The sequence below is a fragment of the Naegleria lovaniensis genome (assembly GCF_003324165.1).
Source record: "Naegleria lovaniensis strain ATCC 30569 chromosome Unknown tig006, whole genome shotgun sequence".
Lineage (NCBI taxonomy): Eukaryota > Heterolobosea > Eutetramitea > Acrasida > Naegleriidae > Naegleria > Naegleria lovaniensis.
The window spans coordinates 531,773-548,689 of record NW_025407828.1 but is presented as its reverse complement, the minus strand read 5'-3'; the positions used below and the strand labels follow the sequence as shown (position 1 = coordinate 548,689).

General features: G+C 37.2%; 10 protein-coding genes across 10 annotated transcripts; 6 read left to right on the top strand and 4 right to left on the bottom strand.

The window, feature by feature from the left end:
* Positions 1–294: 294 nt before the first annotated feature.
* C9374_013494 (uncharacterized protein) lies at positions 295–2,580 on the bottom strand (the record flags this gene model as incomplete). The annotated part of the gene is made up of 6 exons (XM_044689376.1): positions 295–921; positions 976–1,488; positions 1,533–1,835; positions 1,882–2,281; positions 2,333–2,410; positions 2,465–2,580. The coding sequence occupies 6 exons, from the start codon at positions 2,578–2,580 to the stop codon at positions 295–297; spliced, it is 2,037 nt and encodes a 678-aa protein (XP_044553903.1).
* Positions 2,581–2,654: 74 nt separating this feature from the next.
* Positions 2,655–3,005, bottom strand: C9374_013493 (uncharacterized protein; the record flags this gene model as incomplete). The annotated part of the gene is made up of 1 exon (XM_044689375.1): positions 2,655–3,005. The coding sequence occupies one exon, from the start codon at positions 3,003–3,005 to the stop codon at positions 2,655–2,657; it is 351 nt and encodes a 116-aa protein (XP_044553902.1).
* A 410-nt stretch (positions 3,006–3,415) lies between these two features.
* On the top strand, positions 3,416–4,660 carry C9374_013492 (uncharacterized protein; the record flags this gene model as incomplete). Its single annotated transcript, XM_044689374.1, has 1 exon — positions 3,416–4,660. The coding sequence occupies one exon, from the start codon at positions 3,416–3,418 to the stop codon at positions 4,658–4,660; it is 1,245 nt and encodes a 414-aa protein (XP_044553901.1).
* Positions 4,661–4,787: 127 nt separating this feature from the next.
* Positions 4,788–5,974, top strand: C9374_013491 (uncharacterized protein; the record flags this gene model as incomplete). The annotated part of the gene is made up of 2 exons (XM_044689373.1): positions 4,788–5,215; positions 5,278–5,974. The coding sequence occupies 2 exons, from the start codon at positions 4,788–4,790 to the stop codon at positions 5,972–5,974; spliced, it is 1,125 nt and encodes a 374-aa protein (XP_044553900.1).
* Positions 5,975–6,129: 155 nt separating this feature from the next.
* C9374_013490 (uncharacterized protein) lies at positions 6,130–7,664 on the bottom strand (the record flags this gene model as incomplete). Its single annotated transcript, XM_044689372.1, has 5 exons — positions 6,130–6,735; positions 6,808–6,995; positions 7,076–7,167; positions 7,229–7,274; positions 7,394–7,664. The coding sequence occupies 5 exons, from the start codon at positions 7,662–7,664 to the stop codon at positions 6,130–6,132; spliced, it is 1,203 nt and encodes a 400-aa protein (XP_044553899.1).
* Positions 7,665–7,870: 206 nt separating this feature from the next.
* On the top strand, positions 7,871–8,710 carry C9374_013489 (uncharacterized protein; the record flags this gene model as incomplete). The annotated part of the gene is made up of 1 exon (XM_044689371.1): positions 7,871–8,710. The coding sequence occupies one exon, from the start codon at positions 7,871–7,873 to the stop codon at positions 8,708–8,710; it is 840 nt and encodes a 279-aa protein (XP_044553898.1).
* A 63-nt stretch (positions 8,711–8,773) lies between these two features.
* On the top strand, positions 8,774–12,441 carry C9374_013488 (uncharacterized protein; the record flags this gene model as incomplete). The annotated part of the gene is made up of 6 exons (XM_044689370.1): positions 8,774–8,946; positions 9,010–9,086; positions 9,221–9,405; positions 9,456–9,644; positions 9,689–10,378; positions 10,429–12,441. The coding sequence occupies 6 exons, from the start codon at positions 8,774–8,776 to the stop codon at positions 12,439–12,441; spliced, it is 3,327 nt and encodes a 1,108-aa protein (XP_044553897.1).
* Positions 12,442–12,629: 188 nt separating this feature from the next.
* Positions 12,630–14,297, top strand: C9374_013487 (uncharacterized protein; the record flags this gene model as incomplete). Its single annotated transcript, XM_044689368.1, has 1 exon — positions 12,630–14,297. One exon carries the CDS (start codon positions 12,630–12,632, stop codon positions 14,295–14,297), a length of 1,668 nt encoding a protein of 555 aa, XP_044553896.1.
* A 494-nt stretch (positions 14,298–14,791) lies between these two features.
* Positions 14,792–16,021, top strand: C9374_013486 (uncharacterized protein; the record flags this gene model as incomplete). The annotated part of the gene is made up of 1 exon (XM_044689367.1): positions 14,792–16,021. One exon carries the CDS (start codon positions 14,792–14,794, stop codon positions 16,019–16,021), a length of 1,230 nt encoding a protein of 409 aa, XP_044553895.1.
* Positions 16,022–16,349: 328 nt separating this feature from the next.
* Positions 16,350–16,845, bottom strand: C9374_013485 (uncharacterized protein; the record flags this gene model as incomplete). Its single annotated transcript, XM_044689366.1, has 2 exons — positions 16,350–16,528; positions 16,692–16,845. The coding sequence occupies 2 exons, from the start codon at positions 16,843–16,845 to the stop codon at positions 16,350–16,352; spliced, it is 333 nt and encodes a 110-aa protein (XP_044553894.1).
* Between the last annotated feature and the right edge of the window lie 72 nt (positions 16,846–16,917).

The window sequence follows — 16,917 nt, the reverse complement described above, 5'->3', positions numbered from 1 at the left end:
AATAAAACAAAATGGAATGCTGTGGGGTGACTTGTTTAAAAGTGAAGTTAACTCGAAACGAATCGTGCATCATGAAAAGAAATTTAATGGAGAAGAAAACATGTTTCAACAAATAGTGTCATCATTGTGGTCAATTTCCGACTCGGTCATTTACTCTTCCATTTGCGTAATTTTAATATATTTGTTCATTGTGAAATTGTTGGTGAAAATGGAAGCAGTACCGAGATTTCCCACACGAAAAAACGAGTAATTGGATTAACAACGCAAGAATGGTCAACATGTACTTGGGTGGTATCATCGATCTATGTTCGAGCTCTCCATCTCTTGTTTCATTCTTCTAAATGTATTCATCCATTTCATTTCTGCGAACATGTATCCAATCGTCCTACTGGATAATCCCAACGTGTTATTAGTAAGACTAGCTATGAGCGCCACTGTGCTGCTGTTGTGAGGACTATTGGCTTCCTTTGCTTCAGCATCCCGATACCTTCTCTTCCACATTTCTTTGCTTGAACCTGGATCCAATTCTAACATGAGGGTCACAAAATCATCAATTTGGAGTCTGTCTTTTTCAAACCTGACAAGGACTTTACTTTCTCCAAGCTCAGACCAATATTCTGTAACATCACGAAAAGCAATAATGAAGAAAGTATTGAGCTTGGAAAGGAAGTATTGATTGCTCTCCAGACAAACGGGATCAGCCACCAAGATGTCATTCAGTAGACATTCACGTTCTTCCATGGGAACCTCTTGATACATGAAATCTAAAATTTCAAAAACACTTTCTTTTTTGAGAGGGGTCTTTGAGTCTTTTGCATAACTATTCCACTTATTTCTGAGAACAAATAATGCCAACGAGACACTGCAGCCAAAGGCAACATCATTGAGACCTTCCAATGCTTTACAAAACTCCAAAATATCCTTCAGATTGAATTTGATAGAAAATATTATTGAAAATAAGAATTTCAAACTTACAGCATGCTTTGTCCTGTACTCGTCACACGCCGTTAAAAACTCAAAACTGATTTTGTGTACAAGCTCTTGAAGAACAAATACTTGTTCCAGGGTTACAAAGAGCAATTCTTGGAGAGATTTAGGTTCCTTATTTACAAGTCTATATTCTTTGAAATATAATACATAGGTATCAAGGATAATTTCTCGTGCTTCCTTCAAACTCATCTTCCTAGCAATAGTTTCAGGAAGCACCTTGTTACTATACCTAGATTTGTATGTTGTCCATATTTTACCGTTACCGCTATTGGGAGAGGCTGAATGGTGATCATTACCAGCAGGTGGTTTTTTCAGAACTGGTTTTAAGAAGGTATGCTTTTCGTCATCCTCTTCTGCATGCTGGTGGAACAGTATTTGCTTAGTTTCAAAATTCGTGGCCGATTTTAAGGTTTCAATCACATTGGGATGTGTCTTGTGGTAATGAAGATGTGAATGCACAATTTTCATATGCGTTGTATTGGGTGGTACCTCTACAACCTTTTGGGTGTGAGCGTTTGTGTTGACAAGTTTCAACAACTTACCTCAGGAGAATAATTGGGCATGATGGTACTTCTATGGCCCATTTTAAACGTCTTTCCGTCCTTGGAATAATATATCTCAATGGAGTGCCTTAAACTGAGAGCGTCCAATCCCATCATTGGAGATGTAAGATCATTCGTGAGGCAATACGAAAGTTTTTTAGATTTCTTTTTGTTTTCGTCTGATTTTCTTCGTTTGATCCGCATGCTATTTTCATCAAGTCTGTTCACCTTCTCTTGTAATAACAGCATTTCTCGAGTTAAAAGTTGAGCATCCGCAACAAAGTCTGATTTTATCTTGTGTTTCTGTTTGGAAAGGTGAGTTTTTGAAAGGCATACCGCAAACACTTACCTCCACTTCTTTCGCTTGATGTATGTCAAAGTTGTACTCGTCTATTCTTCTATTCTCCAGCATTTCTAATTGTTCATGCAACTTGGATAGAACATTAACATCTTCTTCTAAAGAGTGCATTTCTTTAACGTCTTTCATCTTGTCTCTCTTTAACAGGAAATAAGTTTTCTTCTTATTTTCATTCTCTTCCCTGTACGATCTTAAAAACCGAAGATCTGCTCTCAATTTGGCGTTCTTTTTCTCAGAGTCTTCAAATTTCTGTTTCAATTCCTTATACGCTTGATCTGAACTTTCTTTTAACTTGGCATATTCATCTTTGAGTGAGTCTATTGTTTGTCGCAACGTTTTTATCTCTTCTCTTAAGAAGGCTGTTGTCAATCGTTCTTCTTGTAGCTCCTTTCTATTCAAGTTATGGTCTCAACTACAATTATTTTGATTTACAAGTACTTACTGTAATCTGTTCTTTTCAGCCTCACTCTCAGAAAAAATGTCATAGTCCTGAACAGCTTTTTTCATGCCCATAATTAATCTGTTTGAAATGGTAATTATTTGCATTGACCCATCCTCACTTGCCAATACTTACTCCTCTTCTTTTTCTTTAATTCTTAACGTGTAATAAGGGATTTTTAAAGAATATATTGAATGATTTTCCTCGCTTAAGGTATTAAGAAATAAACAATCCTCAAAAACTAATCTCATAGTTCCGTAAATATATGATTCATCGGAATTTTGGCATGTATTTTCAAATTCTTGCAAAATTGTCAAGCAGTAGTTCAAGAGGCCGAGTTTTTATATTTTGCAGGACTCTCAAGCGCTTTCTCAACTAATTCTTTCAATTTAACTTCCATCAACAGCACAGAAGACTTCCACTTTTTTGCATTGCTAAACATTTCGTGATCTTGCTCCATGATGGATGCCTTGGAGTATTTCGGAGAACGTTCTGCATGCAAAGAAGAGAATCGTGTTCGTCCCTTATTCGAAAAATTGTCCCTGTTGTGTCGTTTTTGTTGATTCAATCCCGATCCATTCAAAAGAGTCGGTGTCAATGTTCCCTCATAACGATCATCCACAGCATGATGATCCGTAAAATTGAGTGCGGAAATTGCTTTCCTCCCTCCATACATTTTTTTGAGATGAGGGAACATGGCTGTGATTCCTCAAGATCAGAGATAACACGATGGAGGTTGAAATTTACAGCTCGTTTTCAAACGTTCTCATGATCTTATCTGACATGAATGCCATCGAATATATTTCATCAACTTGGGCTGAGAGAAACAATTCAATTAGAAAACAAAACAGAAAAAATTCACGCATTGCCCACACCCAACCACTCTACTCGCACACGTTCCAGCGATCACTAGGATTTTACATTCTCTTCTTGATTTATTATTGTTGAACTGTTATCTTTCAAGTTGTTTGTCATCAATACCGAATCATCATCATAACGGCTAGGCTATTAATTTGGGAATTATTAGGAATTTTACAAACAACCACAGGGCACATCGTCGTAACTCAAAGCAACACAATCATCATCATGACCAGCAGCACCAACAGTAACGAACACGCATTATCACATGATGATGACTCTGCAAAGAAGAAAAAATCATCACCAAACATGAACAAGCGAGCAAAGAAGGTGAAAAAGCCAACATCAAAACCAGCTACCACAAGTTCCGGAACCACTACTACTACTACTACCGTTTCTACAACATCCTCATCTCCATCCAACAGTGGAAATAGCAAGTCCACGAAATGCCAAGTATGCAACTCATCGGCAGAAACCAACAAAAACTTCATGCTCACTTGTAAGACTTGTGGAATGAAAATTCATCTCAACTGTTACGATAATGATCATCTTTCTAAGAAATTTGCAAAGAATTGGGAGTGTGTGGAATGCAAAAGTTGTGAAGTTTGTAAAAAGTCAACCTATGCTGCAGATAATCAAATATTAATTTGCAATAGATGCGATCGTGGGTATCATCAAAATTGTTGCACAGGCAAGTTCCGAACCATTCCAACGGGAGACAAACCTTGGTTTTGTGAAGAATGTTGGACATATTTATCGGAAAAGAAGAAGAAGAAGAAGAGAAAAACCGAGGAACCTGCTCAACAGGAGCCACCTCAACAAAGTGAAGAAGGATCTCTCTTCGAGTTAAAACCAATCGAAGAACAGCAACAGGATGTTACCAAAGTGCCAACATTGATTGCAACCAATGATTCTACAATGCACAATGGAACTTCTCATCATCAATCTCCATCAACTACAACACCAACTCTTGAAGTAGCAACCACTGCAGCAATTATTCAACCCGAAACTACAGCACCAAACGTGGCCTCTCTTCGTTCTACAATTTTAGAATCCAAGATTAATGTCTTTGTGGTTTATATATTTGGAGACAAGGAAATTTATTCGTCACAAATGATGATTGACAATATTTCACAGAGCGACCTCCATAGGTCTCCAATTAATTATTTCCAAAATCTTAAACACTTGTTAATAGAGCGTTTAAGATTAAAACTTGAGGAGGTTTTGATGGATGAGGATTGCGACGATGAAATTAAGGCTCTATTTTTGGTCCAAAAATTTGGAATTAAACGGCTGGCGATCAAAGAACGTGATCGATTTGGAAGTGAAATCAGGGTTGAAATTGATAGATGGTATTTCGAGCAATACAAATTGAAAGATGGAGACACAATTTTTGTTGAGCTAACCCTCAAATCAGCACAAGCATCTTCAAGCACACAAGACGAGGAAAATGGAACCACCACAGATGAATGAATATACGATTAAAGATCCTATTCCAATTCCACATATCCAGAAATCACTTCCATTATTTGAAGTGACGTTTATAATAGTTTGACAGTTCCGTCATACTACTTACGCGAGATGAAAGAGAATCAAAAAAATGTCGACTTTATCCATCTCCCACACATCAGACGGCTATCTCAACGTTACGGCTGAATACTTCACTCCCTTATGGGCAACTTCCACATCAATCTCTATTTCTTCCATTTTTATTATATGCTTTGTTTTATATTTTATCTTCTATTTCATCTTTTTGATAAGAATGCGAAATCGAAAAGAATTCAAACGAAATCATAAAATTTTGTTTGTACTGGTTGGGGTTTGTGTCACGTTTCAGTTCATGTGTTTGGTCATGAGCATTGTGTATAATATTCTCAACAAGAATGCCCGATTCCAATTAGAAAATGGTGCAAATGTCACTTGGGCATTCTTCATTGGACTACAAACTGCATTGGGTTTGAATAACTTTTTTAGATTCACCAACGTTGTGATTCTCTTTGTCATTATTTACTTTGTACAAATGATTTTGTAAGTGATTTTCATTCTAATCATAGCTATTCAGTGGTATCATTGCTAAAACATTAACCAAGTTGGAAAACAGCTCGTTTGACACGAACCATCTCATCTTTATCCTTTCGATATATCAAAATACTGATGAATATAGTGAATCTTGCATTTGTCGTTACTGGTATGCTGTTCGTTATGGTTGTGGTTGTTTCTGACGTGTTACTGCGACTCGGTTACATTTCCAATCTCATCACCACTGGTGTTTATGTTGGTTGTTTTTTCTGCATTGTGTTCATGATTGTTTTTGATTCTATTATGGCTCTTACTTCCGGAATTTTGGTGATCAATACCATTAAGCGAACCGCACAGAATGCAGAACGCATGACCAATAGGTTCACAGAATCAGCGCCTGCAGCCACGAAGAAAGAAGATGTTTCATTGTATCAGGAATCAACAACAGAACAGAATAAGGGATTTCCCAAGTCCAATGAAACAGGAGTGCGATTTCAAAAACGAGTTCAAAATCCTTTCAAAATGACCTTTGGTTTATTGTTTGCGTTGGTCATGTGTGTGGTGATGGAGGTTGTAGCTGGTGCTACTGGTAGTACCTCATCCGTGCATTTGAGTTTGGGTTTGATTTGGCACTTTTGTAATTCGTCAGGGATCTTTTGCTTTGCAGCTGCAGTATTGATCTTATTTTATCCTTCGATTTTGGTCACCAATGATGCTATTCAAGAGCTCGAAAAACAAAGTTTGGGAACAGCTCAACAGGCAATTTGAGCAACCTCTAAAATAAATGGTATATTTGCGTTTCTCTATGTCAAAGACACTTTCGCTGCAAAGGTCGATGGTACGCAAATCCATCTAGAAATCGAAAACGGAAGAAAAGATTTATTACATGAGATGTCCAAGTACAAACCACAATAATATTATTTCTATTCATTATTACTGTTGTTGGCAAGGAAGGACCGTTTTTGCACTGAGGTTGGACTTGTTTGTTGAGCTCCACTCACGTCAAATGTTAGAGTGATAATTTCGCCTCGTGCTGTCAAAACATTCACTGAAACCGTTTGGTCATCTTCAGCTTTTCTAGGAGCAAACGAAACAAGGGTTGGAATGTTGGCAAGTCCATCTTCACCTCCACGATATTCACCAAAGCTCCATTCACTGTTGAAAATGTTGGCAATATAACCTCCAACAAATGAAAAACTTGAGGTTCTATTATGAGTCTTTTCAACAAGAGAAAATACGTGAATTGTTCCAGTATCAGATGAACATGCTAAAAAGTTAGAATCATCAGAAAAAGCGATAGAATAGATTCGAGCTTGCTTTGATCCTCTTCTTACTTCCTTAACCATTTCCTTAGATTTTGTGTCAAAAACTCTAATTAAGGTTCCTTTTTCTGAGGCTGTTGCCAATCGAGTTCCATCTCTATTGAGAGCAATTTGTGCAATTTTTGAATTGTGTGCTAATATATGAACCTTCTGTTCTGGGAATGAGCTCAAGTGATTCACCGCCACCATTCCAATTTGCACAGAAGGCTAGTTTTGACAATCGACGTCGTCAGTAAATAATCAATATCCAGTAAATACCAATTTCTCACTCATACTTACATATGCAAGAACGATATGTTCGGTATCAGGAGAAATTGCGACAAGGCCATTTGGATTTTCAGTGGTGTGATCCCGCCCTCGTTCTTTGATGTCATGATCATACACAATGACTTGATCCTCCAAAACAACAACCAATAAATTCTTTTGTAATTTTACAGCCTTGATTGGCTTGTTGCCAGTCAATATTTCTGTTGTTGACAATTAATCGTTCAATGATAAAAGTTGACACGCATTAATATCAGAAAACAGTAGCTATTTAAAACCATACCTGAAATACACTTCTTTTGACTGTCTTCCCACAAAATAACACGATCAGGGTTGAAAGCAGGTCTAGGTCCGCCGCCGACCAATGCGAAAATGCTAATCATTCATATTGATGTTGATTCGGAAGACTGTAAGCACAAAGAAAGCTGCTACTTACTTTGATTTGAAGAGCATCTCAACAATACCAATTCCTCCATTGAATACTGGTATTATGAAAATTTTGTGTGATCGTGTATGATGAAAATATGAACAAAACAACAAATTGATCGGAAATAAAAACCGATGAAACTTTGAATACGTGATGGAGAGAGCCTAAACTTACACATCTTGGTTCTTTCCTTTAAGTTCTGAGTGGAATATACATAAAAGCCTTGTTCTGTACCAACAGCAAAAAGACTGTTCAACTGATTAAATCCGAAGAACAAAATGTTCTTTTCCTTGTCCTCCACAACTTCATGCTTTGCTCCGCTGTCTTGCATTGATGTCGATTGCTGAACAACTTCATCAAGATCAACAGATAAACCTCGGGATGGAGACGGTTGATTGTCTGTTGTGTTGTTTGCACCGAGTTGCTTGTAATAGTAAACGTTCATGTTGGTGCTGATTTTTTATGTTGGTTTGACTGTTGTTCGAAGAGGGACTAATTTTAGGCTTTCGTAACGTCAATATTAAACCCCTTGTTTTGCAACCCTAAATGCAATCTTGACGAAATCGTGGATGTCCAACTCAAGTTTTTTGTTGTTGGAAGGAATCGTTTCGTTTCAATTCTAACGATTAAGGAGAGGGCATTGCATTAAAAATGAGTTCATCATCACCCGCTTATTACGATGAAGAAATTGAAGAGATTTGCAAGGAAATATCAAAGAAAATAGTAAAGGTGAATAAGGGAGCAGTGGATGGCAAGAAGCAGGCATTCTTTGATGAAATAGATAAAGATATGGAGAGGGCGAAGAAGGCTTTCAAAAACATGTATAGGCTTGTAAGGAAAGAAGGAGTTGATCAAACATGGAAGAAGAAACTCTCTCAACACCAAAACGAAATCCGAAAACTTGAACAAAATCTTGCCACAGCGAAGGATAAATCTACTAAGGATGAGCTTCTGGGAACATCCTCTTCTGCTGGTAATGAAAAGAAGAAAGATCCTTCCAAAAAGAAACGTCGGGAGGAAGATGATGAGGTCGTGGAAGTTGTAGCCTCCGAGAAGGTTCAACAAAACAAATCCCGTAATGATCAACTTGCAGATGAGTTATTCAAAGAAATTTATGAAACACAAGGTGATTCTTTGGATATAGTGAAGAGGCTGATTGATAAGGCAGACGAAACGAAAACAATTGCTGCAGAGTCCATGGAAATATTAAAGAGACAACGAGAACAGTTAGAAAAGATTGATAAGGAAATGGATGAGCTGGGAAGTAACATCAAGAGAGGATCCAATGAAATTAAAAGCTTTATGAGAAGACTGGCCACAGACAAGCTCATCATGATTTTGATTTTACTGGTTGTGCTTGCAGTATTAGGCATAATTATTTGGCGAATTGTAGACTATGTCATTAAGAAGGTATCCCCTCCATCGAACGACAATAATAACAACAATGGAAAGGTAACACCTTCCCAGAGTCCAAAACCTGCAAGTTATTAAACTCAACTCCTTGTATTTCTTTGCTCGAATCCCCTCGACACATCACACCAAAAAAACGACAGCATGGTACGAACGCCCACAACCCCACAACGCAGGGCGAGCACAGCCAAACAGACTCCCACTACCGAATCATCTGCGGCAGCCACGCTCGGAAGTATGTCTTCGTATGAGTCCATGGGAGATTTGTTCAAAAAGCATGCTATAAAACAGATCCGAAGGTACAAAGAAAATATCGAGTAAGTACACATGATGCTTATATTTCCGAATTTATATAAATCATTATCAAAATTTTGCTACAGTGAGGACATTTCTCTTAAACAAAATCAACTTCGTGATCTCGTAGGAGAGAGGTACAAAGATATCATCGAAGCAGCTGGTATGTGGACTGATGACAATTTTTAAATATCGGATGATTCATTTATTCATTTAATAATTATTTCAATTAATTATTATAAAATATCATTTGCAACAATTATTGGATCGATATTCTTTCCTATCATCATCATTTAGATTGTATGGAATCGATTCAGCAACTGTGCATGGCCTCAACCAACCAGTTTGTTGAAATGACAACACTTATCGATGAATATAAAAACAAATCCTTTGAAACTCCATCGTCACAACCGATGGACAACTCTGCTGAGAACATTAATCCAAAATTGCAATACAAACATTTATCACAAGTAATCGATTGGGTGAGTAGAGTATATTTCTTGATACTTTGTTACAATATTATGTTTTATAGATGTTGATTTGTGTGGAAAGTAACATGTTCTTTTATGCCTCCATTTGTTGTATCGTAATTGAAAAAATTTTGAATTCCAATATTGCACGACCAATTAAATCATCTGTAAAGATTCGAGAATTTCAGAGGCTTAAGAAAAAATTGATTGTTAATTGTAAAAAAGCCGTAAGATCTCAAGCTACTGACATGGTATGTACTTTTGGCACAAATTGCAATTCTAAAAAGTTTTGAAGAATTACATTCAATGCTTACTCTCTCTAATGCTGTGTGAAAAACAAACCGATGGAGAAGTACTCCGCTCTTTTCTACATGAAAGAGACTTATTTATACATGAAGCTGCAAGACGTAACGATGATATTCCAATAAGGCAAAAAATTCAAGTGATAGAAACTGTTTTTGACATCTTTTTCGATACAATTTTCATTTCGAATAACTTGTTTAAATGTAATGGAGAACTTTTATTTTTAAAGCAATTTTTAAGGAAAATAATGGATGTGAATTTTCTATCAATTGCTACAAGAATGAGCCTTCATGGAAAACAAGATCATCAATTTGATTTACTCAGCGGCGAAAAAACCATTTCAACCATATATAAGGGCGCCTTTCCTAAAATTTTCAAACAGTACGCCATCTCTTCTGTTGAGAGCGTGATGCATAATTCATTTTGTTCTTCAGATCACGGGATTACTATCCAGAACTGGATAAAGGAAAAGGTCGGACATGTTCACGAGTTTTTCACCAACATGATATACCACACTCAAAATATTCATGATCTTGTGACCATCAAAAACAAATTGAGAGAAAAGATTGTCGATAGTGCCACCAATGAAGCTGAACAGAGATTTCCAGTTATTTTAAAGAGCTGTTGTGGATTTTCTCCTGATTTTGATAACGAAAGGGCTGTAAGAAAACTATGGAAAGATGTAAGTACTCTCAATATTGCGAGTTAGGCATGTTAATGCTTCTCTTTCAGATGGTCATTAATCAAATTGAACCTACATCTCTTTGGGGCCTTTTAAACAGCTCTTACACCAAAAAGAAGCACTCACTCATCACTTCTCAATTCCATTCTCTCATTTTCAATGTAGACACTACAGAAAGTATTAGTTATACCAACATTGGTGAAGAAATATGGAAAACGCCTATCATAGAAAACGATTTATTATTTGACAGATTCATCAATAATAGCAGGAAAAATTATTTCTCATCAAATCCTGAAGACAAGACGACTTTTAAAAGCATAATTACTGTTCATGGGACTACTAAGGAAGTTAGAAGAAAAGTAAGAAATGAATTATTTGAAGATCAGCTTTTGCCTCTTTGCAAAGATATCTTCGAGCTCATTGACGATGTTCAATCAACAGAAGAGCACACCGAACTACAAAACTTAATTCTCAACGAATATTTCCAATTTTTTAACAATTTAGCCATGTCCATACAAGAGGCAATACGGAATCCAAACACAATTCTACGCGAGTCATCCGCCTCATTGATAGAAAAGCAGCTATACTGTGCCAGAGTTCTCCAATCGCTTAGAAAGCTGTATATTGATCTCTTTTTGGAAATTTTTACAAGACTGTCATTATTTGGAAATAGTGAAGACTCTTTCGTTTCATTAATGAGAAAAACCAAAACACAAATAGCAAACCTAAAACCAAAATCCAAAAAAGCACCTTTAAAGGATGATATGGCAACAAATCACATAATGAAATTCCTTGAGATTGAAAACAGATTTGGTTCTGTTTATTTGGAAGCTTTTGAGGATTGGATTACAAAACAATCCGAACACGTTGTAAAACAAATACAGTATGAATTGGAGAATGATCAACAATGGAACAGGCCCACCCGAAAAGAACTGTGGCAAACATTTTCCAACGAGAAAGATGGAGAAACATTCAGTTTACCTTTCAGAACGTCGTATTCTGTTTTCAATGCCTTACATGAATTGGCTATTTCTATTTACTCAATAGGAGATTTCAACATTGACAAGACCGTAACAGACAAGCTGTCAGAGGTAACAGCGAACCGTGTGTTCACAACTTACATTCATTGGCTTGAGAGTAAAATAGAAGACGCCAAGACACTTTTGAATCAGCAAATAGAAGAATTGAACACTAGTAAGACAACGCTCGAAAATTCTACCACCGACAAAACACAAGAGTCATATCTTAACAAAATTGCAGAGATTGACAAACAAATCGAAGTTCTAAAAGAAGGTCCTATTCCAATGGAAAAGATTGTTTGTGAAGAAGGTTTTTTGCAAATTCTCTTCGATGTACGATATTTGGCACATGTATTTTTTGGATCTCAACTCACTTATGAAAAGCTTGTTCTCAAATCACCTTCATCATTGGACAACAATGAGAAATTATTTGTCAAGTTGGGCTCACTGATTTTGGACCATATTGATCCTATCAATTGGGAAACGTTTGAAAAATCCTTTAATATTTCGGTGCTGCAATGTGTGAACAGAAATGTGTTATTCACACCCAATTTGTGTAAAACAGCATTGTTACCACTTGCAAAGGATCAAGCCTTGTTTGTGGGTGAAGCTCCATCATCACCACTTGCAAGTACCTCGCCTCCAATTGGCAACACTCCGATTTACAGCAGCAGCGAAAATGACCCTAGTAATGCCTTCTTCAAGTTATGTAAGCCAGAAGCTATCACGATTCACATGTTACCCATACCCAAACGAGAATTAAGGATGAATTACAGCCATACATCCTCACATCACATGATGGATCATTTGCAAGATTCTACTTCATACTCTCACACCACTGCTACCTCCCATCATGCTTCTGATCATCACTTTCCACAAGAAGGTGGTAAAACTAGTGTTGACACATCATCCGAACCATCTGCAGCTACAACCGTATTTGGCAGCTTTTTCAGTTCTCTCATTTCAGCACAAAACCAACCTCAACAAAAATCAGAGACTGAAAAAGAGACACCTTCAAGAGGTTTTGCTTTCACATGGTTCTAGAACATGCTATAAAACACCCATGATGCAACTTCAATTACAAATTTGTAGTCTGTAAAGTAGCCGTTATCTTGTTGCCATTAATTCTCATTCCATGACATTTGTGACCCATGATTGATGATGGTTACTCTGCTGAACTATTCATTTTGAAGTGCACAGCACAAAAGGCTTCGATTTTTCAATTTGAAAAAATGACAGAACCCACCCAAGCCTTGGCACTCTCATCATCATCACAACAAGAAAAGACCACACAAAATGCCGAATCGATGGATGTTGCTTCGGACAACAACAAGTCCACTACGCTACAAAAAAGCAAAAAGGTGAAGAAGGAGAAAACCACTGCCGTTGCAACCGAGAATACTCAAAACGGTGGTACCGATGAGAAGAAGGAAGGGAAAAGAAAGCAAAAAACCAAGAAGACTTCCAAGAAAGATGAAGGTGCTGAAAATGGACAAGTCGTAAATGGAGATGAAGCTCAAACGACATCTGATGAAGCTCAGCAACAACCCCAAGAGAAGAAGAAGTTTGCAACTAGCGAAGAGTTATCCACCAGAATTTCCGAAATCAAGGCTAAGCTATCGGAACAGCCAAAAGAGCAAGAAGTGCAAGAGAAAATTAAAAAAATACAAAAGAGTATTGAGGACAAGCAGGACCATATTGAAAAGATTCATCAAAAACTTTCGAAAGTGATTGACAATTTAAAGCGTTTAGATGAACAAAAGAAGGCTACATTTGATGAGGTAAACAAATACAAGGACATTATGAATCAAAATCGTAATGACAAGGACCGTATCCAAATTCAAATCAACCAAATTGAACAGGAAATTGTAGAATTAAACGAGACCATTGATGAATCTGGTAGTGATATCAAGGAAACCAAATTTAGAAACGCTAGAGAAATTGAGGCTGAAATCAAGTATCTCGATGAAAAACAACAAACAGAAACTCTGTCCATGAAGGAGGAGAAGGCATTAATTGCCAAGATTAAGAAACTTAACACCCTCATGAACAATTTTGAAAAGATTTCAGAACTGAAAAAACAAGTCAAGGAGAAAATTGAGGCTAAGAGACTCCTCTCTCAACAATTAAGAGAACTCAACGAGTCAGTCAAAGAAAAAGTTGATGAGCGTCAACAACATTTCAACCAGCTTGATGAAATTTCCAAAAAGAAAGCAATTGCGTTAGAAGAAAAGAAACATTTAGAATCACAGCTCAAAGCTCTCAAGAAGGAGGTCAAGACTCTTTTCGATGAGAATTATCAACATCAATCCTCTTTAAGAAAATCGTCATCTTCACAAAAGAAGCTCACAGAAACCCTTCACAAATTGCAAGACCAATTAACCAGACAAAAACAATTTGAGCAAAAGAAAAAACAGCATCAAAAACGAATGGAGGAGAAGCAAGCTCGTGAAAAAGAGTTGAAAGAATCTACCCAACAATGGGAACAAGTACAAGAGAAGGAGCCAGAAAATCCATATGAAGAGGAAATCAAAGTTTGTGATGCTCTCCTTGACTACTTACAAAAGTTGAGAACCAACAAAAAGCTCCGTACTCACAAGATTGATTTGTCGTCACTCCAAAATACCAAACAAAAACAACCAGCCATTTCTCTCCAAACCCTCAACCATCCAGTTGACAAATTCAACCAATTCAGCGCATTGCGTGTCACTGTACCTCGAACTATTGAAGATGTTCCTCAAACCATCGAAGCAATTGAGAAATTACGTCGTTTCTACAAGCCCAAACCAGCCCAAACCTCAGAAAAGATTGATGTAGTTTCCATTTTTGCAAACTTTGCCCCAATTACAACTGTAGAGACTAGTGCAACCGCAAACATTGTAGATATTTTGGATGAATGATCATTCGAAAGTAAAATAGGAAGAATAAGTTTACACAGGTTCGAACTTAAGTTTGTTATTGCTGCTCACAACAATTTAATTTTACTCACTTTCACAAATTGCCAATCTCTCTGGCAGCATTTTTCAAACAATTTGTACGCTTCGCCATCAATATAAAACCTTGGAAATTCCACTTCCAAATTCTGGAAGCGCAAGAATTGGCATTTTTAGGTCCTAAATTGTTGTGATCACGAACGTTCTGTCGTCATGAAGGATTCAAAAATCAATTCAATGAATTCAAATTCGTCGAATTTCCCATTTTAATCTTAAACAAATATCCTACCAACAGCACTCAAAAAACGCGAATTTTCCATGATGTATTTCGAAAGTGGGTAACAATCGCATCAGAGGCATGAGAATGCACAAATCTCCTACTGCTGAATAACCATCATCAAAAGAAAAGCACGCACCTAAATAGTTTTCCACATTGTCATCCTCTCCGAAACGAAACAACCATGACCTCCTTCCCAAAAAACAAGATCAAAGTCTTGCTGTTAGAGAACATTTCTCAAACAGCCGTTGATCTCTTCTCCCGAGAAACCTTCACTGTAGAAAGCCTCTCAAAATCTCTCTCCGAAGAAGAACTCATCCAAAAACTGAGCACAGACAATATCCATCTTCTCGGAATTCGTTCCAAAACCAAACTCACTGAGAAAGTCATTGAGGCTGGAGCCAAAAACAAGTTAAAAGCAGTAGGATGTTTCTGCATTGGAACGGACCAAGTGGATTTAGAAGCGTGCGAGAAGAGAGGAATTGTTGTGTTCAATTCTCCCTATGCCAACACTAGATCCGTGGCTGAATTGGCCATGGCAGAAATTGTCATGTTGGCTCGTAAAGTTCCCGAACATATTCAATCCATGCATAAAGGAAATTGGTACAAAATTGCCAAAGATTGCTATGAAGTGAGAGGCAAGACACTCGGTATTGTGGGATATGGTCATGTCGGAAGCCAATTAGGTTTATTAGCAGAAGGTTTCGGAATGAGTGTCATTTACTATGATATTGAACACAAATTGCCGTTGGGAAATGCCAAGCCCGTGGAAAGCTTGGAACAATTGTTGAAATCATCCAATGTTGTCTCGTTGCACGTTCCGAAAACTGAACAAACCAACATGATGATTAAGGAAGAGCAAATTCGAATGATTCCGCCCAAGAGTTTCTTTTTGAATTTGTCTCGAGGAAGTGTCGTGGATGTGGAAGCAGTGGCTCGTGCCCTCAAAGATGGTCACTTGATTGGAGCTGCCATTGATGTCTTTCCTACTGAACCCAGTAAAGATGGAGAGGGAGTCTTTGTTTCTCCACTGCAGAATTGTCCAAATACCATTCTCACTCCACATATTGGTGGAAGTACAATTGAGGCACAAGATGCCATCGGAAAAGAAGTTGCTCAGAAATTAATCACATACATGAATGAAGGAAGTACAGTAGGATCAGTGAATTTCCCACAAATTAATCCAGTGCATTATGATGGTTGCCATCGATTGCTGCACATTCATGTGAATCGACATGGTGTATTGAAATCTATTAATGCCTTGTTGCAAGATTACAATGTGGTCAGTCAATTGTTGGGGACCACTAAACATATAGGTTATATGGTCATTGAGGTGGATAAGAATGTGGCTGATGAAGTTTTTACTCAAATTAATGAGTTAGATTGTACCATTAAGGCAAGAGTATTGTTTTAAATTCTTGTCATGTATTTTTCATTGATCATTATTATGGAGAACAGAGCTCTTGTGCAGAATTGTGTAAATATATTGAGTTTTTGTGCATAAATGACATTGAGAGAAAAGATTGGAAATAAATCTTTTTCAATGCGTTTCTAATAGCGATCATTCATCACTGCTTGCTGTTCTAACATGACACTTTGATCTTCATCGTTGACAGTTGCATTTTCTAAAAGTCTTTACGTCACTCACTTCCAAATCGAATGCCATCATTCAAACGCAGAAGTGAACGCTAATTTGAGTTCATGGGATTTCTCGTACAAGCACGAGTGTACCATTAACAAATTCATTCATCTGTCTTTTTTGGTGCTTCATAGGGCAAGCCAGTTCTCTTTTTCAATTTGTCCACAGCCAACAACACGGATGTGGCATCCGATGATGATAATTTCAAAAACTTTGTCAAATAGTACCAACTGCATCCCTTCTCCAACAAATCCGCTCCATTCCACTCCTCTTGTTTCACTCCTACAAGATTCATAGATGATTGAATTCATTAAAATTCATAATTTTCATACCAATAATTATAATGTATTTAAAAACCGAATGGTAAATCCGAATAATTGTCATTCCATCAAACATCATCATCATTCGTCCACTCTCTCTCTAATATCTCTTTATATTCACTTACGTTTCAATACTTTTTGTGGAACGAGTTCTGGTTCCGAGCATAGAAAAATATGCACTTGTTGATAGGTCCAATTCGACACATTGGGCTCATTATTTAAAATGTTTGTCAATTCATCCGTGGCCCACTGTGAATTGTTTGTTTTCGATGAAAACATTTTTTATGTTACTTTATCACAAATTGTTGTTGACAAGTGACGGTTAATATGGTAAAAACACTACGAAAAAAC